The sequence below is a fragment of the Halichoeres trimaculatus genome, unplaced genomic scaffold (assembly GCF_033239565.1).
Source record: "Halichoeres trimaculatus isolate MK-OKI-2021-1 unplaced genomic scaffold, fHalTri1.1 fHalTri1_scaffold_22, whole genome shotgun sequence".
Taxonomy (NCBI): domain Eukaryota; kingdom Metazoa; phylum Chordata; class Actinopteri; order Labriformes; family Labridae; genus Halichoeres; species Halichoeres trimaculatus.
This window is the reverse complement of record NW_027437200.1, coordinates 17,647,350-17,673,987: the sequence shown is the minus strand read 5'-3', so window position 1 is coordinate 17,673,987 and position 26,638 is coordinate 17,647,350. Positions and strand designations below refer to the sequence as shown.

The 26,638-nt window shown below is 37.3% G+C and overlaps 3 protein-coding genes across 3 annotated transcripts; all 3 read right to left on the bottom strand.

The window, feature by feature from the left end:
• Window positions 1-219: 219 nt before the first annotated feature.
• dnajc3b (DnaJ (Hsp40) homolog, subfamily C, member 3b) lies at window positions 220-7,342 on the bottom strand. The gene is made up of 12 exons (XM_074662043.1): window positions 6,812-7,342; window positions 5,028-5,138; window positions 4,763-4,887; window positions 4,595-4,669; window positions 4,363-4,506; window positions 3,874-4,055; window positions 3,660-3,779; window positions 3,467-3,572; window positions 3,264-3,384; window positions 2,959-3,091; window positions 2,171-2,319; window positions 220-1,705 (listed from the first exon to the last, which is right to left on the bottom strand). The coding sequence occupies exons 1-12, from the start codon at window positions 6,894-6,896 to the stop codon at window positions 1,557-1,559; spliced, it is 1,500 nt and encodes a 499-aa protein (XP_074518144.1). The 5' UTR covers window positions 6,897-7,342; the 3' UTR covers window positions 220-1,556.
• A 1,821-nt stretch (window positions 7,343-9,163) lies between these two features.
• On the bottom strand, window positions 9,164-14,422 carry cldn15a (claudin 15a). Its single transcript, XM_074662044.1, has 5 exons — window positions 12,845-14,422; window positions 12,443-12,607; window positions 11,523-11,604; window positions 11,315-11,422; window positions 9,164-9,528 (listed from the first exon to the last, which is right to left on the bottom strand). The coding sequence occupies exons 1-5, from the start codon at window positions 13,059-13,061 to the stop codon at window positions 9,432-9,434; spliced, it is 669 nt and encodes a 222-aa protein (XP_074518145.1). The 5' UTR covers window positions 13,062-14,422; the 3' UTR covers window positions 9,164-9,431.
• Window positions 14,423-23,805: 9,383 nt separating this feature from the next.
• fis1 (fission, mitochondrial 1) lies at window positions 23,806-26,594 on the bottom strand. The gene is made up of 5 exons (XM_074661938.1): window positions 26,492-26,594; window positions 25,879-26,011; window positions 24,440-24,516; window positions 24,212-24,317; window positions 23,806-24,120 (listed from the first exon to the last, which is right to left on the bottom strand). The coding sequence occupies exons 1-5, from the start codon at window positions 26,534-26,536 to the stop codon at window positions 24,017-24,019; spliced, it is 465 nt and encodes a 154-aa protein (XP_074518039.1). The 5' UTR covers window positions 26,537-26,594; the 3' UTR covers window positions 23,806-24,016.
• Window positions 26,595-26,638: the final 44 nt, after the last annotated feature.

The window sequence follows — 26,638 nt, the reverse complement described above, 5'->3', positions numbered from 1 at the left end:
TGGCGCTCTCCCCGCCGTCGCTCGACGTTAATAGCCCGAGGCTATAACCTTGCTAAGCTAGCTTGATACACTCGAAACTCAATGTAAAGTTAGCAGCTGAAACGCAAAGCAGGTAATATAGCTTTCAGGTTTAAATATGAGGAACACACAAGAAGTAGTTCTTATTTAACTAAAAATAAATAAATACAAAGAAAAAGAGGAGAAGAAATCAAATTCAGACAAAGTATAGTTGTTTTAATATTTTATACGCTTTAGCATATCGGCTGATTCAGTTTGGCAACATTAAAATCGAAGCCACAAACAGGAAGAAACAACAACTCAAATAAGAAACCCAGAAACCCAAACAGTTCATCTGAGCTGATTTAAATACAAAGAGCCTGTCACATTCGCTTCACACGGTCAAGCAGTCGAAAAGATTCAGAATAACTTAAACTTCAAATGTCATGTCCTGTCAACAAAGCATCATTTGTGTGTCTTTCTATGTTTAAAAAGATATTTTTTCCCTGCAACATACTGGTCGTAAACTGTGCCTTTGTTTGTCCTCCACCAAACTGCTGCACAGTTGGTTGGATCTATAACTAATGCACAGCTCTGATTACAGCTCCTCTGTAAGACTCTCCGTTAAATGAAGCTAATAATTACAGAAGACACACTCGGTTTGTAAAGAGTCAATGAAAGGCTTTTAAAAGCCCGCAGTAACAACTCAGGAGTGGAAAACATGTGGAGTGATCTCATAAAAGTGCAAGTTTTCAAAAAAAAAAAACTTTATGAAAAGAGTGAAAGGAAAAATCATCTCTTGTAGAGTCGGAGTGCTACGCTGTTAACCTGAAAGAAAAACTGTTTTCACCTAGAACAAGTTCGAGTTGATTCAGTGACATTTGGTACTGCATACATAGCCTTTAAAAGATACAATATAGATTTCACGCACTATTCCTGTTGGGTAGTAGTAAAAAACAAGCTCTAAAGTATCTTTAAGACAATCACAGAGTGGCTCTCATTTAAGATCCATAGGATTTCAAAGCTGTCCGAGTTTTGTTTTCTGGCACCCAAGTCTCAAATCCCCACAATGCTGTTGCTGAGTAGAAAAGACTTGGCTCTCCAATTAAAGAGAAGGTCTGACATGAGCAAAAAAAAAAGAGCTAAAATCCGTAAACACGATTCCTCATTACGCATACTGCAAAGCAGAAACCGACAGACTGCAAGTCTTCCTGTGTGATGTCTGAAAATCAGCCACTGCATTAAAAAAGGAGAGTCCTTAAAAAATGGCACAAAGTAAAAAGTATGAGCAGACACTCCAGATGTTCAACCGCTTTCAGTCCCAAACTTTCCATTCCAAAGGCTCTGAAGTGTTGACACAAAACTTCATTTTCTTTCCTCAGCAGAAGCCACAGTAAGGTCCGTCACTATTGTCCGCAGAGGTCACAAATTTTAGGTCAAGCTTCTGCTATGTAAAAAAAAAAAAATGTTCAAGTAACTAAATCATGTCCAAGCCAAAGCATAAAGTTCCTGGGAAGACTTCTCCACAATTTAGCTGAGTTCCTGTGTTCCTCTTTGTTCTAATTGTGGTGGAACTTGAAGTGGAAGCTGCCGCCAGACTGGAAAGGGTCAAAGTGGAAAGGCCAGCCCTGTCCTCCTCCTCCCCCGCCGCCCTGCTGGTTCTCTGGGTCCAGAGGATCCTCTCCAGCGTCAAACTTCTGCCTCATTTCTGTCAGGAAAACGGCAAACAGAACGGTCAGGAAGTCTTGCTCACAGTCACACTTAAGTTCATACTTCTGTTTGTTTTGTCGTGAAATACTGAAGACACAGTGTTATATGAAGATAATCTAGGCTTTCTATTCCCTTACTTTTGTAAAGGAGAACATTAGCTGTTACTTTCTCTTTCCAGAATGCTAAGCTAAGTTAGCAATCTGCTAGCTGTAGTCTTAATCTTTTGACAAACAGACCCAAGTGGGGTGTCATTCTTCACGTCTAAATCTGGGCAAATAGATGAGACAGTTTTCACAACTCTCTAAGTGTTCTTTTCTGTTAAAAAGCACAAAATTACTTGTTTTACTGTACCACTTCATCTTAAGACAAACTAGAGATCAAACTCTCACAAGTTTTATTCAAAGTACACTGAAACAGCATTTATCAAGTTGATTTTATTGTAATAGTGTCGTCAGTTCCTCACCTGGGTCAGTAAGGACTTCTTTAGCTGATGCAATGTCGATAAACTTCTTTTCCGCTTCTTTTTTCTCTGTCTCAGACTGGAAGTTGTCGGGATGCCACTGCTGTGCCAGTTTCCTGTATGCCTTAATGATCTCCTGCTTATTTGCACTCCTGAAAAAAAAAGATATTTATTTTTCAGATAAGAGGGTTTGAAGTCATTGACATGAAATTGAAATTTCTGTAAAAAAAAATCAAAAAACATCAATAGAATTGTAAAAAAAAAAATCCCAAAAATTTTGACAAAAAATTATGAAAACTTAAAATATTTCAAATATTTTTTTTCCGATTTTTTTTTCAAGTTAAACAAGTTTCAGGAACATTGCACTGAAAATTCACACTGATTAAACAACATTAAAAAGTTTCAAAAAGTTCAATGGACAATTTCTGAAGTTCTTGCAAACTTCCACAGTGGATACCCCAAACTTTTAAAATATACAAAATAAGAGAAATCAGAAAGTTAAAAAAATTGTATATTGAGAATTGTGCACACAATATTTAAACCTTTTTAGAGTCTTCATTGAAAAGTATGCAAAAGTCTGGAGACCATCCATTCAAATTCTAGATTTAAAAAATCTAAAATTGAATCAGAATTTACATTTAGGATTTTTCTTTTAAAATCTAACCTTAAAGTTTTAAGAAATTCTCAAAAGATTTTTAAAGAATCTCTCTCCTGACATTACCATCTTCTATTTTTAAATCTTTTGATATTTGGTACAGTTATTCTGGCATATTTTAAAAACAACAGATCACCTGCTAACACCAAGAATTTTGTAGTAGTCCCTCTTTCTTGAGATTTTTAGTAGTTTCTGTGCTCGTTCCAGCCCTTCTCTGATATCGTGGCTGTCCCCATCAAATTCTCGTGCCTCCTGGTAGTCCTCCACAGCTGCGACAAATATAAAGAAATACTTCAATTAAAATGAACAGTCACAAACAATTGGGAAAGGTTTGAAGCTTGACGATATCAAATGCTGTTTTGAATTCTTTGATCCATTTTTTTTCTATGACCTTTTAATTTATCCTTTAAGAGAATGTAACTACTTTCCCACAGACTCTACCTTTTTCGTAGTCCTGGTTGAGGATGTACGCCTCGGCTCGATCCCGGAGGATGTTGACGTTTCGTGGGTCTCTTTGATGAGCTTCTGAACACACGTCTATTGCCTCGTGAACCAGCTTGATCTTGATTGGGGAAAACATAATGATCATGTTTGATTTAATTTTTTCAAAAGTTAAAAGAAATGCTGAACCATCTAAAACGCACCTTGACGAAGCAGAAGCAGATCCTTTCTTTGGCCAGGTTGGTGTAGAACGGGACGTTTGGCTCCGTCTTCATAACTGATTCATATTTTTCAATGGCTTCCTCAAACCTAGTCAAGACAGTTCAGTTAAGATGATTGATTAGGTTTGTAAAGTTGAACGTTTTTTACTTTCAAACTGAAGTTAAGCGCACCGACCTGTCCATGTGTATGAGCTCCTCTGCTGCATCCAGCTGTTTGCTGAGCTTCTTCACCTGCTTGTAGTGACTGAAACACTCTTTGTCGTCCTGGTCCAGCTTCAGACACTCTCGGATGTGACTGCGGAGAGGCACGAAAAGCGTTGAGATTTCAAAATGAGATAAAAATCAGCCTGGTTTGCATGACTCAGAGGTTTGTTTGTTTGATAACTCACTTTAGGGACTCGTGGTGTTCTCCGAGGCTGTAGTGCAGCATGCTGAGCTTCAGGAAGGCTGCACGGTTGTCGTTGCGGAGCCTTGTGGTTGGCGTGAGATCCTGAATGGCTTTTTGAGGGTCGCCCATTCGAATGTAACACTCTGCTCGGAGCTCCCGCGATTCTGGGTCCCAGGGAGAGATCTGACGAAAAACAGCAAAATTTAGACTTGTATGTGTAGCTTCTGTCAATTAAGACTTCTGAAACTAAAGAGGGGGTATTCAGCTTTTTAGGCTTACACTCTCCCCTTGGTAACCTGTAGTAGCTTAATATAGTTTACACTTTTTTCCTTCACAGTGATGTTTTTTCAAAAACTGAAACACTTTATTTTTAGGTCCTGTCCCTTTAAGACTCCCTTCTCCACAACCCCCATCCCTCTGATTGGCCGCCTCTCTAGATGCCTGGAAAAGCATGAAAATGGCTTTAAATTCAATCTCATCCCTCACTCACCTCAATGACTCTTTCCAGCACAGCGACTGTTGTGCTGTAGTCTCCCTGATGATACGCAGCATGCGCCTCCTCCTGCAGCTCCACCAGTTCACTGGCTCTTTTCATCTGCTCCTCAGCTTCTTCGTGGTTAGGGGACCGCAGTAACTACGAAATTTTTTAAAAAAAGAAAGGTTGATTCCTTTAACCTTTAACTTATTTTAGCACACTTAAAAGTTTTTGGAGCTACACTCACCACTGCCTGGAAGTCATCCACAGCCTCCTCGGTGTTGCCCTGCTTTAACAGGATATTTCCTCTTTGCAACCGAGCCTGAAAGAGCACGAACAAAAAGATAAGGCATGATTACCTCGTCGACTAAAAACAGTTACACTCGTTTTTCTGGTTGTGATTAGCTCAACTTACGGCCAAGAAGTCAGGTTTGAGCTGAATGGCTCTTGTCAGGTCTGGGAGCGCTGATTTAGATTTACCCATGGCCAGAAACACCGCAGCTCGCTTGTAATAGGTCAAATAATTTTTAGAGTCTCCCTCTGTGAAATGATAAGTGCATGAAAATACATTTAAATTCAAAACCAATGTCTTGAAGAGGATGGTTGAAGCAAAGAAATTAAGTGTCAGCCAGCAACAGAAGCATAAATGTGTGTCAGTGTGCATCTGCGCGTAACCTTACCCACAGCTGAGTGGTAGTGGGACAAGGCTTCAGCCAGCTGCCCAGCCGCCAAAAGTTTGCGGCCCATCTCCAAGTGGTGCTCTATCTCGACATGGGTTGCTCCTAGGACACCTGAAACGTAAGATGGAGCTTTAGTCGGGATGGAAACACAATACGAACAAAGAGACAGCGATAAAAATATAGCAGCATGGGCCCTCATGCTGTATAACTTCAACTTTTCTGTCAGTTGTACTATATTATATGTTGGGTCATATATTTGTATTGAAAGAGTCTGATGACATATTCATGTGATACCATCTCTCAGCAGTTTTTTTCAGCGGGTAGCAAATGTTATTCCACTATTATCATCTCATTACTTTTCAATTGTCGTTAATGACTCAGTGAAGGGGTGAGTATTGGCAAAAATATATCACAGTATTGTGATACATTGCGATATTCTACACAGTTAACTGTTTGATTAAAAACAACTTTGCTATCTTATTGTGTCTGAAATAATGAAAGTCAGATGCAGTGTTTCATAAATACACTTAAATTGAAAACATAAAGTGTGTCAAGATTGTTACTTAAACTACTGTGACATTAAACTAATATCGCAAAAAAAATTATTGGTTGAAAGACATGGTCACTTAGTAAAACTGATAAATGTCAATTGGTGTAAACAATGTTTCATAAAAAAAATCTAAAATTGCTCAAAACATGACTATTATTTTTATTTTATTAGTCTACTACACTGTAAAAATTAAACTTTAGAGAAACACTGATGTTTACAGCATCAAAACCCACATCATCAAGTGTAGGAATAAAACATTTTTAATATGCTTTGATATTACATTTATTATACAGTTTATGAGCAACATACAGCAAGAGTAGCTCTTCTGCGCCATCTACTCCAGTGGAGGCGCGGAAGTCATTATTCCACTTTCAACTCAGCAAAAATATTAACTGATATTTTTACAAAAATATTGATATAAAGAGTTGAGATATCAATATTTTATCAGGTCAAAGTATCCCGATTTATTGCTGTATCGTTATTTTTATATGACTCAACACTGACTGCATCAATACTTTCTGTACATGGGGTGCATATGGGAGCCTGTAGGTGTCAGATGAACAACCACAACAGAAAACAGAGGCACAAGTGTTACAAGACACTGTACGACGTAAAAAAAAAAAAAAAAAAAAAAACGTGCAAACTCCTCAAATTCATTTTTTTTACATAGTTTGCCAATTTATTTTTGGGAATAACTTTTAAAGTAAAACTGTCAGTTTTAATTTGAAATAAATTAAAAGCTTCTCTTAGTAACTTGGTTTATCAAGTGCCATTTGTGTGACAGATTATTGGTGAACACAGAATATTATGGAGGGAACTTTTTCTTTTAGTTATCTGACTTACGCGAGTTTAGACGGTTGCGTAGCCGCCACGTGACATGAGAAGATGCGTTCTTTAAAACGTGTAGTGACGTCATTAGTTACAATATCAGCACCAGTCACTATTTTTATTATGTCATACGTCAATTTGACACACACTGTTTTATCTGGGGTAACAATTGAGGTTTGTTGTCCTGGTAAACTTTAAATACTCGACTTGATGAACTTTTATAATAACTGGTGTTAAATTCACAGTCAGAGAGACGCTTTAAAGAAACAGACTCAGAGGGGCGTCAGCTAATGAAGCAACCAGTCGTTTGTGGAAACACAGCGTTTAAAAAATAAGCTGTTCAAGTCTGTATGTGAGTTTGAATTTGCTTTTAAAAGCTTCTTGTTGAACGTAAAGCCAGACTTACCATCCAGCTGGATGTCCAGGATGACACAGAGCAGTGACAGGGAGCACAGGACCCCGCTGAGTCCTGCCCGTCGACACGAATCCATCCCGGAACTTGTTTACCTTTCCACACCGGAACCTGCGAACTCTGCGGCTCTGCTTTCGAGTCGGGTGAAATTACAGATCCGTGTCATTGAAACGGTGATTTAACTTATTGGCTCTCCATCGTTTCCCTCCGCCGGTCGGTCGGTCGGCAGAGGCATCTACGACAACGGCTATATTTACGGTCCCAGTGTTACAGTACTCCGAGTGGGAATGAAGCCCGCAGCCTGAAGGTTCCCCTTTCACCGATAAAGATTTACAGCACTTCCCTGCCTTGATGGCGGCTCCGCTGTCTTTACTTTAACCCAAATCACCTTCACATAACATCCTGATAACGAAGTTGAGAAGCTAACGGCCTGTTACATTCGTACACGAAGCCTTTCTGTCTCCGGTTTCGTCGTCCCCTCCCTTTCTGTCCTACATACCCGTGGTTGGTCCACGCAGCGCGCATCCGTGTTGATCTAGAAACGTGGGCTGCTCTCATTGGAGAGCCTATTTTAACCAGCACTGATGCTCCCATGTCCCTGCATGGACCAGGCGAGAGGTATGAGCTGCAACCACAGCGCAGGTCATTACTCTACATATGAATTACTGACCAAATTAATCAGGCTTTTCCAAGTCTACACAGCACATGTGGACAGGTTGGACAAACTCCCATGCCCCCTCTAGCACGGGTATAGAGCTGCGCTTGTCAGTCTCATAATTTCACAGAAAAGAAAACCGAAAGCAATCCTCTGATGACCGAGGTGTATGTGTGCAGAGAGAAGTTCAAATAAGCGTTTTTTTTTGTTTTTTTTTTTTTTTTTTTTTTTTTTTTAACAGCCAGGGTTTTTGAAAAAAGACAATTATAGCAATGGTGTAAAGCCAGAGAGTTCAACCATATACCAAATCAATGGAGGCGTGTTGCTGCCTCCATAGAGTTTATTTAGTTTATTTTACGACTACATATTTTCATGTTATTACAACACACAATTATCACATTATAATCAGAAAAATCATTCATGAAATTAGTCAAGCAATGACATGATAACTTATATTGTTAGATAATAGAAGTTTGAAAATTTTGATAACATGATTCATGTACTCAGTATGTTTTTGTGTGAAGCAGCCTAGAAGTATTTTTTTTAGGGACGCACAAATGGGAAAATTTTGGCCAATACAGATATCTGATACTAATAATACTGTTATGGCTGATAACTGATATATTATATATCTTTTTTTGTCAATGTTGGTCAAAAAAAACAACAAAAAAAACAATCTGAGACGATCAAATTGTGAACATACTTAAGATCATGCAAACTGAATTTTTCAGTATCTCCCTTTATTTTTAAACTTGTTTTCCTTGTCCACTTTTCTTGGGTAGTTTTGGTGTTTCCATATTCATAGAAAACAATATTATTTCGGTCTTGAAACATCATCTGAAAATGGCTGCTAATGAGTATGGACCGTATCGTACCGTATCGTACCGTATCGTACATACCACACATACCATATTGTATAGTGTCATATCGTACTGTACCGTATCACATAGTATCATATTGTATCATCTATCATTTTGCACTGTATCATATTACAAAGTTTAGGAATAAAATATTTAAAATATACTTTGAGATTACATTTATTAGACAGTTTATGAGCAACATACATTACATAACATCTCAGAAGCCCGACTTTAAATTTAGACTTATTTTTTATTTTTATTATTACTATACTGGCCTTACATATAAACTTTATTTTTCAGTGACACTTCTTTTCTCCCACACTGACAGGACACAGTTTAATGGCATGTTTGAATAACCTAAAATCTTTTAAGTCTAAAGCAGATCAAGTTATTGGCCCATGTATTGTTATAATGAACTTGTCTCTACATTATTTGTAGAACTTGTCCCACTTAGAAGAGAAGATTGCTGCATCAAAAACTTAACTAACTTAACATTCTTATCTCAGAGAATCAAATGTTCCAATCTGTATTATCAATTAAACCACTTAAAAAGGGGTTTGAATTTTGTAAACAACACAAACAGTGTTAAAACAATTTATTTAGCATAAAACATTTTATTGTGTAGAACTGTATAAAAAAAACAAAAAAGAAACAATGCATATAACTTGTACACCCCTTTCCTTTAGAAGAAATTTCTATAAAACTGTACAAACACAAACTCAAATAATAAATCATCTCAGTTTCTGACTAAAAGTCAACAAAATAGAATGTATACAGGTTATTACATGATTAAAACCTTTAGAAAAAGTGAATGTGTGTAAATGTGTGTGCGCTCATGTCATCAGAGAAACATAAATAGATACATTTGGAGCGTACTGTTTGTTAGTGCGATGTGTGATGCTTTCTTTTGTACAGAATAAACAGTTTCCTGGTTTATGTTGTATCAAGTTGTGAATATCTAACAAACGCTTTACACAGTCGTAGGAAAAAAAATTCCACTTGAGGTGTAAAAATCAAACACAAACGTGTGTTTAACCCATGAACAAAAACAGAAGTGGTAAAAAGTTCGAAGCATTTGTGACAGATCAGGTTTGTGGTTTTAGACATAAGCGTTTCGTCCATAGGTACTGGCGGCCACGCTTCTGGTCTGCGCTGGTCCAGAATAAACCGTTCCCCTGGTCTGATAAGGCAAAGGGCTGCAAAACAAGAGAGTTAAACAGAAACTAATGTCACTTCCTGTTCAGTTCAAGTTATATCCTCCATTCAACAATCTCTTAAGCATTTCATAAACTTTTATCACTTTGACAATTTGCTAGTTAGTTTGACATACGCTTCTCTGCTTACATGTGGATTGTTTTTTAATGTTTTATGTTGGTTGTTAATTTTTTCCACATAGCTATATCATATCATATTGTGTCACTTCGATGGTATGACACTGTGTCGTATTACATCACACTGTAATGTATCATATCGAATATCATTGTATACTTTCAACTGTATAGTGTTGTATGATGTTGTACGTATCATGTATGTTGTCTTATGTATCATGTCGTATTGTGCGTCCTGTCATACTGTACCTCACTTTACCATACTGTGCTGTACCGTACAGTATAATATCACACCATACCATACCGGACTGTACCATTTCCATACCATACTGTACCGTACCATACAATATAGTACTGTATCCTATCGTACCGTACTGTACTGTATTGTACCATACATACCACATATACCATACCGTACCGTACCGTACCGTACCGTATCATACCGTATCGTACCATGTCATACTGTACCACACTGTACCGTACTGTATCATGTCATATCGTACCGCACCATACCATATCTTATGGTATTGTATTGTATCACATAGTATCATATTGTATCATATTGTATCATCTATCGTTTTGCATTGTATCATTTTCGATCATGCTGTATCACATATTATGTATATTGTATTGTGAATCATGTCATATAGTGTTGTAACATGCATTGTGTTGTGTTTTATTGTATATCACTTCATATCATGTATTTTGTATTGTGCTGTATTGTGTATCATGTTGCATTGTGTCATTTCATATTTTGTAGTATCAGATCGTATCATGTTGTATCATATCACATTGCAAAACACACTATCATATTGCCTCATTTAAATCGCATCTGACCGTACCATCTTATATCTTATTGATATATAGATGTTGTGTTGTTTCCCATTGCATTACATCAAACTTTTACATTTTTCATGACACAAATGTGCTGTCCTTTATTGAATTGTATCACTTTTGATCCATTGTATCATGTTGTATCATATCCTGTTGTGTCATTTTGTGTAATTTACACTATTGTAACATTAAATGGACATGTATGTGATGAATTATATCACATCATGTAATTTTGTATTATATCGTTTTCACGTATCAGGTGGAGATCATGATGTATCATAGCTCAACCTGCCACTAGGGGGTGCCAAACTCCAACTTCTCTCAAAGTAAATCTAACCACTCTCACTGGGCTTTTAACAACCCAGACATCCCCACCCTTTGAAAATAGTGTTACATTTTTACTGTTGTCTGACAGGCTGCAATAAAGCACAGTGATCATATCCAGACCTGTTACTCAGTGTTTTCTTCAGTCAAGGCTTTTGACAGAGCACACTTTGTGACAGTATCTTTTATCTGGCATGAAAATTGGACTTAAATTGAAGGAAACTACCAACTAGCTCAGGTGATACTACCTACTAAAAACTTCAAGAAATGTGTTGATGAATTTGACCACTAGAGGGCACCAGAGTGTGTTGATTTTAAAAAGTGTGAGGTCCTCCAAAGCACTTCTAAACAAAAACACATGATAATTTGCATGTTATTATTTACTTCCCTAAAGAACCTGTTATTTTTTGGGTCAGATTTCTTATAAGATATTTATCTTTCATTTCAGAGTTTTACATGTGAGTGTGACCTCGGATGGAATCAAAAATCGACTCACTATTTTTCCTCTCGACCCAGTCTGCAGGAGCAGGTGAGACAGGCCCCTCCGGCGATGGCGAGCACAGCCGAGCACCAGCCGATGTAAAGTCCCTCTCCGATTTCATACCTGAGATAAACACAACAGTTTCTCACGTCAACCTCAAAGCCAGACTTTATTCTACCCCTCCCCCTCTCCTCGATGACAACACAACACACCAAAGTCTCACCTTATCCCGGGATAGAACGGGTCAAAGAAATCCTGAGTGATGTTGAAGGCGTACCAGGATACTGAGACCATTGTGCACACACCTTAAGGTGAAAAACAAAAACAATCAGACACTCTTTTATCATCAAGCCAGGGAAGAGGATTAGGGCCGCTTAAAGGAACATTTTTTTCTGGAGGTTACACAAAATATGATTAAAAAAAAAAATCAGACTTTAAATGTTGGTTGTGAGGAAAAAAAAGTCAACAAATGTGGGAATAGCTGAAATTCTGGGACAAAATTATGAATATTTGATTTTTTTTTCAAGAATTTTGACTTTTTTACTGAATTAAAATTTGTTTAAAGTGGAAATTCTGACAACTTTTAAGTGGAATTCTGTCCTAAACCAGATTTCTGCCTTTATGATCATATTTTCTGTGGGATTGAAACCAGGTTTTGAGGGAAAAAAAGGAAGCAGACTAATGTTTGGCCTTTCTAACTCAAGTCAGACTTTTTAAGTTTTAGTTCAGGATTTTGACTTTTGTGTCAAAATTTGAAAAAAAAAAAAAAAAAAGTCAGGCTTCTACTTAGACTTCTCATCAAGTCTAAATTTTTCAATTTAATCTCACTATTTTGACCTTTTTTTTAAAAAAAAATAAAAATTAAGTCAGAAGTCTGAGTTTTATACTTCTGTTGGTCTTTCCTCCAAAAAAGTTTTTCTAATGTCACTGAACAGCTGTTGATAGCTTCTAGAAAGATCCCATAGTCTTGCAAGGAACCAAGAGGAACTTAATGATTGATTAATTTGAATGCACTAAAAAAACTCAAGATAAGAAGAGTAAAGAAATGTCTAATGAAGTCTTTAAGAGGGCGTAACTTTTTTACAGTGTTGGGTCTGATCTCAGAAACTTGTGCTTCTGTTCGTGTCCCCTCATTTTTGTTACCTTGCAGAATAAAAAGGACTCCAGCAGTACCAGCGATCCTCCCTTTGAGCACTACATTGCCGTCTGCAGCCTTTGAGCACTGCATTCCTATCAGGGCCGCCACCAGTCCAAAGGTGCCCAGCACGATGGATGTGATCATGAGGGCACGAGACGCCTGGATGTAGCCTGGAAGTGAAGCCAAACTTAATTTGTAAGCTTTTCTACAAACCATCATGTGACTCCAAAGAGTCTGTGGCTTTGATGAGGCCTGTAAGCACTTTTTTTATAGATGTGAAAAGTTCAATAAAAAGATTTCTCAGGATGTACAAAGCACAATAAAATTCACTTATGAAACAGGTGTAATCACATTCTCGAACACGTTTTTCCAAACTCATTTCCAGGTGATTGTTTTTGTCCACGTACCGCTCAGAGCCAACAGAGACGGGAACTCCCTGCAGTTATGGACCCCCGTAGAATCCGTCGCACATGACATCCACAAGTTTTCATAGATGGTGGAGGTGGTGATAACGTTCCCGTCTACTGTGGAGGTCCTCCAGTACCGGTTCGGAAGGGCAACCCCGACCATCACCCAGCCGATGAAGCCCAAAATAAAAGCCACTACTTCCACAATTGGGTCCATGGTCGCTCCGTGAAAAAATTTAATCCAGATCCTAAAATTTGTGAGTTTTCGAAAATGATGCAAAAATCAGATCTGTTGTTTTGAGGGCAGTGTGTGTGTCAGTGAGTCTCGTCTGCCAGTGTGAGTGTGCCCAGCTCCACAGATATGTATAATGATTTATATGACTCTCTCCTCCCTCCTCCCCTCACACACCAACTCCATCCTGTTTTTTTTTTTTTCATTTTACACCCCTGAAACTGAACAGGTGTTTATCGGCTGGTTCCCAGGGTCCAATGGTCATGTGTCGCTCCTAATGACACTGCACTGTGTATGTTTGTATGTTTCCTTCAAAATATGTGTGAACACAAGACGAGCTGAGTTTCATCTGACTCGTGTGCAAATTTAAACCTTTTTTCGTCAGATTTTTAAAAAAAGATAATCCTAAAATATGCTGTTTTTATATAATTTCTCCTTCTTGATTCAGGTTAGGTGAAAATACTTCTATACAAAGCTTAAATACACATTGTGAGCTTTATTGTTTTATTAGAAAACTTCAAGGCCAAGGTCATAACAGCGAGCGACACACCCGTTGTTTTTTATTTCAAATCTTTTGGAGAACTACCAACGTGTAATTTGTCTGATTTAAGCCCCCACGCTTCAACAAAAGCTCTTTAGCCAGCCAGCGCGTCCCCTTGGTTTCTGTGTTTGTGTGTCTTCATTAATTATCTTCCTGATAGCTGCTGGGTCAGCGTTGCCAAATCCAGTGCACACAGAGTTCAACACGCTGATAATATGGGGATAAATCTTAACCTGCATTTCAGACAAAGCTGTCGGTTTAGAGACGAGGGAGGATTTGTTTAAAGGTCAAGAATGAGGCGCCAGAAATAGAAACACAGGAGCTCAATTATATAAAAAGACTGATCCAAGATGTGAGTGAAAGGTGAAGTGTTTTAAAGGAAAGTCTGTTAATCATCTCTTACTACAAAAAAACTTTATCAAAGGCGATTTTTACACCCTAAAGCGTCTTAATCTGAAAGGATGACTCTGTTTACAAAGGAAGGGGGAAGTGAAATACAGGAACACTGTATAACTGTTTTACTGTATAGATCAGTGTTTACAGACACAGCTCCACCATGAGTAAACTGCTAATAAGATATTACAAAGCTGCTGTTGTTGTGAAATAATCTCTAATGACAGAAACTAAAACCAGATTACAATACTTTTCAGAGATAACAATAAAAGTTTGTTCATGTTGTGATATGATGTGACCTCTATTCACAGGACGAGTCCAGTGGAAATTTCCAAAACAGACTTTGTGTTAGGTAACACAGAAAACCAACTGGATCAAATCTTGTCCAAAAAGAAGAAAATATTCACAACAGTTTTTTCCTCAATCTTTTTTATATATAGACTCATGTATCGTAATGTTTTTAATAGGTTTAATAAATTGCACTAAGTTTACAGGATGAAAATCACAGACGGCATAAAACATGGATGTGTTAGTGATGTCATCAATTGGTTTCTGGGCCAGAGTTTTGAAGCCCATTGTCAACAGTAGCAATATTGGAAATGATGAGCTCAACCTGATAAATTCAACCTAGCAAGAAGCAGTTAATGCGGCGTCTAGCCTGGCTGTAAACACGTTTATGTTTACCTAAGCTGTAAAGATAGTTTTTCTTAAAAAGTGTGTATGTGACTTTCATAGTTTTTGGAGCCAGACTCAAGTGGACATTTGAGGAACTACATCCTTAAACTACAGTGGCCCTGAGAGCTCATGGCGCTGCAACTTGAGAAAACACATGCAACAAGACGAAACATCTTCAGCAATTTGACAAGACGTGGGCAGCATTTAGAAAAAAACGCTGCAAAGACCACAACACATAAGAAAAACATGCTGCAACACAAATGAAGTGTTTCCAGAGGACACTTAAATGTGATGCACAAGTCCTGGCAAGCTTGTAGGAAAATGAGATAAAGTGTATTTGATTTATTTCACATTGTGATTGCATGATTCAGATATTAGCCTATCACTGTGACTGAAAATCTACATCAGCAACATGCGTGTCTGGACATGTGCATCACTTTTACGTTTCCTCTGGAAACACTTCTGTCGTGTTATGGTGACAGCACGTTTTTCCAATGTGTTGTGGTCTATGCAGCACGTTTCCAAATGCTGCGGTATTAAAAACATCCACATTGGCTTCGTTTCTCAAGACAGCAGTTCACCGTTTGATGGAAATTAAACTAAATATCAACAATGGTTAAATGAAACAATCGTTGTTTGACGTTGAGGTTACTTCTGGTGTTTTCTTGTACTAAGACTGTAAACGTGTTGCTGTCATTGTGACACTACAGAAGTAGATCTTGTATTTTACATTTGCTGTATTGCAAACTAACTGAGGTTATTATTTGGAAAGCAGTTAAATAGAAGCAAGAGTAAGAAACTATTGGGTTGTGGTTCCCCTGTGGTTAGACCTGGTAATGCAGATTTGATCATTATGATTATTTTTTCAACAGATTTGTTGTTGCTAGGCGCCACCCCCCCCCTGTGGCTGCCTGTTGCAGCAGCTCTATCTTCTTTGTCCGTTTCTTGTAATTTTTTCGTCTCTTTTTCATCATTTTTGCATTTGGAGTGGATCATTACTTTGTATGGCTCATTTGTTGGTCATGGACACCAAACTGGTTTTGTCTTCAATGATATTTTTACCATTCTTGCTCCTGTGTTTGTCTGGAGATCCTACATGTAACCATGGCTGCATTGTTTACATGTGAAATCAGCTGTTAGCAGCCTTTAGCATGTCAATGCTAACTGGTGCAAGGCCTGATGTTTCCCACAAGGTGAGGAAAAGGAGGTGAGGACGACGTGCAGGTTCTCAGGTGTGAGCTAAGAAGTGACGACATGGACCTGTCCTTCTATCCATCGTTAATGGGAATGTAAGATCTATCTCCAACAAGATGGACGAGCTAACCATGCTAATGCAGCAACAGAGGGAATACCAGAAGGCAGAATAGCATCATGCTGTTCACAGACATAGCTAACAGCGCCAACACTGGACACAACGCCACATTGGAAGAGCTTCACCTGCTGTGAGCAGACAGGATCCAGGAGACAGAGACTGAACAGACTGCTGAAGAAGCTCAGTCCTGGACCCTGTGGAGGTGGAGGCTGGCCAAAACATTCTGTTTTAAAGTGCTTAAATCAAGCTATGACCATTAAAATACTTAGAGTCTCCCCCTGTGTACTTCCATATTTTGCTACTTTTCATTACCCGGAGCTAATCCTTAGTTATTCAAAATCACTAAGGCTTGATCTGAAATGTAGGACACCAGATTATTTCACATTTATTTTGTCTGCAGTACAAAATGCAGCTAATATCAGAAGCATTTTTGCTGTGTCACCACTCTGACTGGAAAGCTAGCATTAGCCTAGCTGAAGCTTGTTAGCAGTGAGCAGACCGTCAAAGTTGGACATCTTTATCTACTCAGAAGTGAAACTACTACACTTTACACTTTTAATTCACTGTGTCACTGGTCTGTTGGCTCTGAAAAAAAAACCCAGACATTTCTTTCAAACTCAAACCGGCCTTCGCTCCTCATCTGACTGTAAAGAGCTGATAGTCACTGAGAGTGACCTACTGTAAATTTCTCCTCTATCGCCCATCTCATCAGCCAGCTAATATATCAGTCATGACATTTACTACCCACTTTTGCAAGCTTTATCATAATACTCTATTTCCTAAGTCTGATAAAAGCACAGTATGTTCAGTTTCCGCTTCTGATAGTTGATAAAACACATCAAAGTCTCACTAAATATCTGCAGAGACAAGACCACAAAAAATAATGTGATTCATGAATGTTCCCAGGACAGAACTGGACATGATGTGTTGTCTTTTGTTGTTTTTCTCATATCTTTAAAGGCACTAAATAGCACATCAGTCATTAAATCCAGCTTGCTTGTCTTATTTTTTACTAATTCATGCACAGACTCTGACTCTTCTAGTATTTCTACACCTGGAGCTCTGCCGGATACCTGATTCCTCACTGAAAAAATATTTTAAGGAGCTTTTATTTAATCAGTAGCTCATAACTTCAAATTTATTGCTGAAAGTGGAAAACTAGAAAGCAAAGGAAAAACCAGACCCTATCACTAATGTCGGAAAAATTGAGCAGAATTCAGTGTTATCAGTACAATAAAATTAGAGGACATTGTGCTCCACTGGTTTCCTGAATCATAGCATGATAATAAATCTATCCCTTACTTTTGAAAGTTCTTGAGAAAGCTGCTCCAACTCTAACCCTTCCCTGACACAGATTTCTTTCTTGCCACATCAAAAGACTGAAATTTACACTTGACTTATCAACAACTTCAGTTTGTGTGTTTCTCAATCAGAGCAATTTCAAAACTTTGGACTATAAGTTGCCTCCTGACATACTAAAACAGTGGTTGGGATTATCTGATACAGTCTTGGGCTCAGGCTCAGATCATATCTCAAAGGTAGCTGCTGTGTTGTTGCCATCAGATATTATAACGCTTAGCGGGTCACGTTGACATTTGGAGTTCCTCAGGGCTCTATTCTTGGACCACTACATTTCACCTTCCATGCCTTTAGTTCACATAATACATGACATTACCCCCTGCTAAATACATGCAGAGAGTCTTATGATTTCTCATATTTTAAACATGTAACAAATCTGGATGCTACCACTAAATATGAGCAGATTTTCAAACCACCTCGTATTTATATGTTGATGAAATTCATAAATCTTTATGTAAATTGCTGGAAATGGTCTGTTCCCAAAATTAGCACAAGATCTTCACAAGATTTTGTTAAAACGATGAGGTCGCTGCATCAAGATCGAGCTAACTGGGTCATGGGTTAGTAAGAATTGACGGGCCTCAAACACCTGCCCCTAGAGGGCTGGCCAATCAGAGGGTGGAGGTTTGTGGAGCGGGAAGCCTTAAAGAAACAGTAGCTAAAGTTAAAACACAAAGTGTTTCAGGCAGCTGAAGTAAAGGCGAAATCAGCTGCTAGCAGTCTGTAGCATGTCAATGCTAACTGGTGCACAGCCAGATGATTACCCATAAGGCGAGGAGAAGGAGGTGAGGACAACGTGCTGATTCCCAGGTGTGAGCTAAGAAGTGACAACATCAACCTGTCCTTCCATCCATCTTTGTTGGGAACATAAGATCTATCTTTCCATCCATTCAAAACCGGGCACTTTGCTAGCATATTTTGCTACTTTTCATTACCCTGAGCAAATCCATGATTATTCAAAATCACTAAGGCTTGATCCGAATTGGAAGCCACCAGATTCTAACACATTTTTCACATCTAAAGGTTTTTCATGAAACATTAGTGAGAAGGAAACAGTATCTTTTTTATTATGTAAAGCTACCAAAGGGGTACAAAAGGGACAGTATATTAAAAAAAAAATAAAAAGAAGCATAATACCTGCTCTTCAAAAACAGATTACCATAATTACCACAAAGAAAGTGAAACTTAAAGTCCAATTACTTTTTAGCTGTGTAGTCAAAAAATAGGCTAACATTACTTGTTACGCAGATGACACTCTGGTGTATTTTTGTACTCTTTGGCTAAGTCCAATCAGTCTTGAAATCCAACATTCACTGTTCTTTTTTATTTTAGGAATCACATCCCGATTAGCTCTGTTCCTGGAAATGTCAGTAAAATTTTGGGTGTTTTAACAAATTCAGATCTGAGCTTTAGCGTCAACATCACAGCAAAGATGGATCAACCACAACAGTACCAAAGGTTCAGATTTAAAGAAGCTACTGTCCTCATCTCCAGACTGCTTTCCCTTTATCAGACATTAGCTCTCTCAGATAACTTTCACCGCAGTTTGAATGAGAATAAAGCGCAGATTATAAAGCTTTGCCTTGAGTTTATAGATCACTCAATAACCTTGAGCTGCAACGCATTACTGCTTATCTTAAGGAATATTTAACTCAGGGCCTCAAATCTTTAGGAAGCACTCAACTGTCAGTCAGTCTGAGCCAAAAAGGGTGAAGCAGGGTGAACTCTGTGACATGATTAAAACCTGATAATGGGTCTGCTTCCTAGTAAACAAACAACTTTTCAACAAGTAAAAAGTTCAAATAGGGCTGCTATGTGAGTCACGAGAAAGTACCAGAAGACTGTTCTGTTTTCTTCTTCCTTCTTAAATAAAAGTTTGTAATCCACACTTTTAGCCTGCGTCACCCTCACCTGAGGTCTCCCATCCCATCCCTCCATAAATGCTTTGTTTTATGGCAGAGCTGTTTGCCAAGTCTGTTTTTTACAGCTCACTTGACCGTGGTGTTGATGATTCGTTTGTGTTATTAGACGTGAGAATCGCTGAGGTTCAGGCAGAGAAAACAAACTTTATGTGATCTGAGGAAGAGTTGATAAGCTTTTAACTATTTCATTCACTTTCTTGGAACAACTCATTAAAGAGAGGCGAGATCAGGGAGTCGTAAAGACGACTGAACAGAGTGGACAACTGATGACTCAGACATGTCCTGATGTGTTGGTTTATTTATAATAAGAACACGAAGCACTACAGGAAAATAGTTTAGTTCTGAAAAAGTGGAAGGAGCAGTAAAGCTTTCAGTGAAATCTGGCAGCAATTAGCGTTTTTGTCTTAATTTAAGTCGAGAATACCTTTTTTTAATTAATATGAGCCACATTTACCTGACCCATCCAGAAAAATGTCTTTTTCAAGTTTTTTAAAGAGAAAAATTAGGTCTGAGTCATAACGAGTAAAAAAAATCTGCCAACGGAATAAGAGGAAACTAACCTGTCAAAACATTATTTTACTTTTAAGCAAATTTCGAGCAATTTTTCTTGTTCCATCTGCATATCTTTTTATACTTGTTACCAGCAATTCAGACCTCATTTAAAAAACTTCAAAGAAGACATTTTTTTTGGAATGATCAGTTGAATGTGGCTCAAGTCGAGTTTAACAAGATGATTTTTACTTAAAATAAGACAATAACACTTGAAAAGATTTCAGGGTTTTTTTTCTTTTTTTTTAACCTTTTTTTCAAGATTTCAGTTTTTTTTCTTTTCTTCTTTTTTCTTTTTTTTCCTTACTTTTTTCCACTTTTTCTTTTCTTAGTTGTTCTTTTTTTCATTTTTTTCCTTCCTTTTTCCACTTCTTTTTCAAGATTTCATTTTTTCTTTTCTTTTTTCCCCCTTTTTTCCTTCCTTTTTTTCCACTTTATTTCAAGATTTCAGTTTTTATTTCCGTGACACACAAGCTGCTCCTCTGATCCTTCATCTTTCCTCAGTCCTCTCTCCACTGAGCAGCAAATAGAGCTCCACACCCTTTTGTGTGTGTGCTCTGGAGAAGGACTGCAAGAATTTAAGAAATTCTTGCAAATTAGGAAATTCTATGTTCTTGGAAGTTGGAAACTTTCTATTGGAATTTTCAGAAATTAACGGGGATAAACTTGAAACTTCAGGGAATTTATATCAACTGCATTTACCAACCTTTACCAAATGATGCACAAATATTAAATGTTTTGGTTTGCTATACGCAGACTTGCATGAAAACACATGGTGGCCATTGTCATTGCATTTTTTTGAATGTTGTGTTTTGCACCTCAGGGTCACCTTACAAACAAGTCTAATGCAATGGCGTCTACTGATATTGAAAATGAATTTTGAAACAATACGGTACCAATGCGTGTACTCAATGGTACCAATTTGTGGTACTTTTTTGTGTTTATGTGGTAAAAATATCAATTTCTGTAATAATATTTTTTTTCTTTTTTAATTTAACATGTTTATTCTTCAATATATAACCTTGCAGTTCTGTGTTCATGTCCAGCATAGAAAATCAGCTACTCTTCAACTCCCTCACAGTCCCAAGGATGCGTTTAGGTACCTAGACATGGTACCTTTTGATTCTACATGAATCGGTACCTGGTACTTTTGACAGAATTCAGTCAGTAAAAGTACCCATCCCCTAATTTTAAGAGGATTTTTTGGAAATTCTCCCTAAGAGAGACTAACTGATGTGAATATAGGCATAAATATTTGTCATAAGCAAAACATACATGCAAATTTGCCTGATACGACGTGTATAAATGGCAGTAATTAGTTATAGAACTCTAATGGTTTCTTTCCCAGAACAATAAAAAACATGCACAGTGAAAAGTTTAAAAAAAAAAAGCATATTCCTTATCCCTCAGCACCCCCAAAAATTTCTAATTCCAAAATGTTTAAATCTTTAGTTTTTCTACTCATCAGGAATTCCTGAGAAATTTTTCGCCCTTTTTGCTGCTGGTGTAGCCTCCAGGAGAAACACAAAATACTTAAACGTGACTGTATTAAAGATAAGATCTCAGGGGATGTTCGTTATCAGTATCGATAAAGATAAGACGTGTTTTTCTTTTTCTCTCAGGAATCGATGCCAAAACACATCGGCTGATGAAAAAAGGCAGGAAATGACGAAAGCTTGTGTAGGAAATATAAAAATAAACTGCCTTTGTCTGTGTGATTCAGGCGTTTGCATAAATCTGGATTAAACAGTAACTTCATATTACAGTAATGACATGAAAACAGGGTGTAACTTCCCAAAAACACCATGTTCTCTGACATGCTCTTAAATCAGACGGTGCTTGATGAACATTGGCCTTTGGAGCTGAAGCCCAGTGATGCGTTCCTGAATTACTCCAGCTTTGAGGAATCATTGATGTTAAAGTTTGTAAAACTGCATCTAAAAGACAGCGCTGGTTAATCATCACGTTTGTCCTCTGCCCTCTGTTTGAATCCCAGATCCAGTTTTTGAAGACTTTTATCTGATTTCCATTTTTCCTCCACCCACTCGATCACCTCTTTCACACCGCAGCAGGTGATTGTTCTCATCGATCCATCCCTGCGTAGTTTCGGTCCCGTTAGGTCGGTTAATGATTAACACTGACTGATAACACCGCGCTCCACTGATAGCCTCCCTGAGCCGCGCCGCTGTAAAACAGACATGAGTCCTCCCGTGGGTCAAGATGTGAGGACGATCGGCTGAAGCTGAAGTGGGGCAGGCACGTTTTGTTCAGACAGGCAGGGCGTTATCTGTGAGCTGAAGACGAACTGGGATAGTGATCAGAAAGTGCTCTTCTGCTCAGTGAACATTTAATAGTGTCGATAAATGACGCTGATAAGAATGTAATTAAATATGGACTTTGAGCGATCAGTGACAGCGTCTTGTGAAATGATGTCAATAAAAGACTGAAGGTTTGATTAAAGGAAAATCAGTTTCATCATCAAAAAACTTTAAGGGAATCTGGCTCAAGAAAAAAAATAATTGTGGAGGAACTTTTTGACAAATTTGGAAAATTTCAAAAAATATTAAGAAGAATGTGAAACTCTGGATTTTTCTCAGGTATTTTAGAAGAATTTGGAAAATGGCATTCTTTAACTTTCCTGTCATTTTCAGGACTGATAAGAAATTTAAACATTTTATAAACTCAAGAAATAAGAAATTTTTATAAGTTAGGAACTTCCATAATTTTTATAAGATTAAAAAAAAGAAGGGCTTATTAATTTTATTAAATGATTTAACAAAATGTTTGAGATTTTTTAAAAAAATCAAGTTTCTTAAACTTATCCACACTGATATTTCAAAACTTTAATGTAATTTCATGAATTTTTGCATCCAAAAATATCAAAAAATTCCAGGGAAAGTTATAAAAATTTAGAAGTATCATAACAAATATGTTTTTGCTGAACTCTTTTTTAAAAATTTACTGAAGTATTTATAACATTTTTAATGGTCTTTTATCCAATATTTTTTATAATATCATCACATTTTCTTGACTTTAGAAAAATATTTCCAAAACTTATTTTTGGAAATTTCACAACTTAATTAAATATGTTTGAAGCACACATTTCTATTTATTATCTGTTTTTTTTTAAGGAATTTCAGTTTTTGAGGGACTGTTTTCTGATTTTCTTGGATTTTAAGAAAATGTTTGGGAACTTTTAAATAACAATAATAATAAAAATAATAATTTAGTAATAATAAAACTAATTATAATAATAATAAATAATAATGATAAAAATAATAATAATTTGATAAACTTCTTTTGAAACTTTTATCATTCAGAAAAAAAAGTTGGGAATGTTTTCTAAAAGAAAAAAAACACACCAAGTAGTGGTAATACCCATGTCTTTTTCATAAAAATCTGTTTATGATAATTGTAGCATTTTGTGAGTGTTATGGTCCTTTTTTTTAAGCATTCATATCAAGCATTCACTGCGTTTAACTTCGAAATCACACAAATCTCAATTCAGTTGAAAATTATTTTATTTAAACACAACCCATTAAATGCAACACGGGTAAATAAAACGATGCAATTTACATAATAAGTGATTAATTTCTAGTGCGTTTCCTCCCTTAATTTAGAGCAGTATTCAGAAAAACAGAAAACTCTGGTTTCAAATAAATGCAAACATCACTTCAACACCTCCACGGCGGCAGCACAGCAAACACTACAACCTCTGTGAAACAAAACACTCTGTGAGTCTGTTGCTTTTGGCATGATGAGCTAAACTTTCTACTGCTGCCACAACACTTTCTCTAACTTTATAACAGTGACAGAAAAATATCTGCTGCTCTATCAACGTTTGCTGTAACGACGGGAGCTGAGGCTGAGGTGCAGAGCAGCTATGAAGTTTAATTAATGTGAGCTGCACCTTAGTTAATTAATTTATTTACAGAAATAATAAAAAGTGCACGGCTTTGTTTTTGAATAGACAGCTCGGTAATGGCGTATATATGATGAATGAACGTCATGTAAAAGTATGAAAACAGGTTATTATTCAAACCCTGTAAGGTGTATTATTTATAATCAACCTCAAACAAAATCCTGCAGGAATTCTTCGAGCTTTTGACACAAGCTTTTAATCTTTTGAGCGTGGGAAGGATCAGTGTGTCAGTCCAGCAACATGAGGACACGCAGTCCCACATCCGGGTTAGGATTTTGCAGCTCCCTTTGACACAGCCAAGCCGATGAGACCCGCCAAACCCACCACACCCACGCCGATCCCCCCGACAATTGCCATACCGACCAGGCCATCTAGACGACAACAAGCGAGCGTCAAGAGTTTTGTTTTTGTTCACTAAAACATCTCATGAAAGCAGGTTACGTCTCATACATGTGCCGTTACCTTTTTTCAAAGCCTTGTCGATGAGTTTCTCCAGATCCATCGCCTGCTTGTTCCCCGGCTCGTTTCTCAGAAGAGTTCGAATGTACTTGAGAGCTCTCTCATATTCCTGGACGGAGAAAAGGAGAGAGGAAAGTGCTCTCAGATGAGTTAACATTTTAAATGTTGCATTAACTTTAAGAGGGGAAGCTTGATGTATAAAGCCTTCAGTCACTTAAGGCAGACACTAACTTTGAGTCTGTAGTACGCCACAGCAAGGTAGAACAGGAAGTCCCGAGAGTCGTCCTTCGATGCTTTCTGGACAAGCTCTGATAAAACAAAAAACAAAACACAGCATTCATTGATTATACACAGCTCGATGAAGGGGTTAAGAAGGGCTCTGATGACTGTAGGTTATTTATCTATTTATTTTTTTACATCAACAAGACCATGAAACGACAGTCTTTGTGGCAATATTGAGATTATTGTTATGGCTTTTTTCTAATCATTATTATTATTATTATTATTTAAAAATGGAAAAAAAAATAAAATAAAAATGGATTATATGTTTGTTGATAAGCAAATGGAATGTGCATTGTTTAACTTTGTTTCCCCTCTGAGTGAGGGAGCAGCTTCATTGTTGTTTTTGTTGTCAAATGCCTTGTACAATCCTTAAAATGTGAAATAACAAATAATTGTATATAAAACAAATTAATTAAATTACAGATATTTGTTGAAAAGGCAAAAAAAAAAGAAAAAAAAAAGAGAGATTATTGTTATGGCCGATAACCAATATTTAATAATATTATCAATATTAGAATTAAAAAACCCATCTACACAATCTGAGATGATGTGTTGCGTTAGGTCAGAGAGAAAGAGCGGCGCGATCATGAGAAAAGACGACCAAAGACGACGAGGATCAAGGGATGGAACGCCCGAGATGAAGGTGATCAAAAAAGTATGTTTTGTCTGTTTTGTGGATCAAAAACAGGAAGAGACATAAAAGAAGAGAGTCCACTCTTCTTAGGTAGTTTTGGTGTTTACAAAGTCAAAGAAAACAATATTATTTGGGTCTTGAAAGATTATTCAAGATGCTTTGAAAACGGCTGGCAACTAATGAGTAAATATCGGCATATACAGATATCGATACGGCTATATTGTACATCCCTAATTTAAACACTTGGAACAACCTCTCCAAACCGCCACATGAAAAAAAAGTAAATAAAAAATGTATGTTGACTGAAACTAAACTAAAATGATATGAATTTTTATCAACTAAAACTGGCCATAAAACTTTAAACGTAAAAAAAGACCAAAATGTGTTTTCATCAATACTAAATCTAAAAGAGCTTCTGAAATGAACACTACCTCTGGCACATGCTCCAAATAAGTAATACTTTAAAAAAGGGGGGCAGTCTTCTATCCAGAGTAATAAAGTTGTCATTTCTTTGCTTTTATTTCTGTTAAACATTTTGCCCAGCGATATCTTTATCTGCCTGATGGTTGTGAGTCAAATCATCCAAAAGCTAGTAAATACTGGACATGTTTATTTGGGATCCAATGTAGAGTACGTGAAATTTACATTAACACATGTTTTAATGTTCCGTGATAGCCATTTCAATTTAGCTTTTTATAGGAGTCAGTAATATTTAACGACGTCACATCACATTGACGTATCAGAATTAGCTCACCTTCCAAGAGCACAATTCCCTTCTTGATATCGTCTGAGTATTTACTCCTGATCAGACACCAGGCATACTCAAACTTCGTTTCTTTGGACACAGCTCCTTTCGCCAGCTCACTGTTGTACTTCTTCTCGAATTTCTGACAAAAATAATAAAAACCGTTACACATGAAGTTAAGTGTACTTTCCCTAGAAAAAAATGATGTAATAAGTCGCAAAGAGACTGATTCATGAGCACTGTGTCGCATTCAACTCTGCGTCACTTGTAGCAGGTGAAGAGCAACATTGTGTAAACAAAAGCGGAAATAACCTTTCATTTTTTCCGATATGGATTTAATATCACAAAAGAACACACAAACAGAAAACTGGAATGTTCATGATTCATATTTATCTTAAAAATGCCAATTACAATGACCACGGAGACTCGGTTTCAATCATAAACAACATCATTAGCATTTAGCTCCCTGGGTCACGCGACAGTCTCCTCTTACACGTCATATTTCACCGCAGTTTCAGCGGTTAATGACACTAAATAAGCTTTAATGGTGTTTTAAATGTCTATTTAAAATATTATACAAATTTGAGGTAAAATAGACACCTCAAAACGTTTCTTTACTTACTAAAAGGTCCTCGGGAGCTACCACATCGCTCACTACAGCCTCCATGTTTCCGGAAACGAATTCCTGACCCGCCCACTTTCCTCACGTGACCTGTCCTCTGGAGACGTCTCCTTTAGATCTCTGGTGAGTTCTCTGTTACATAACGCA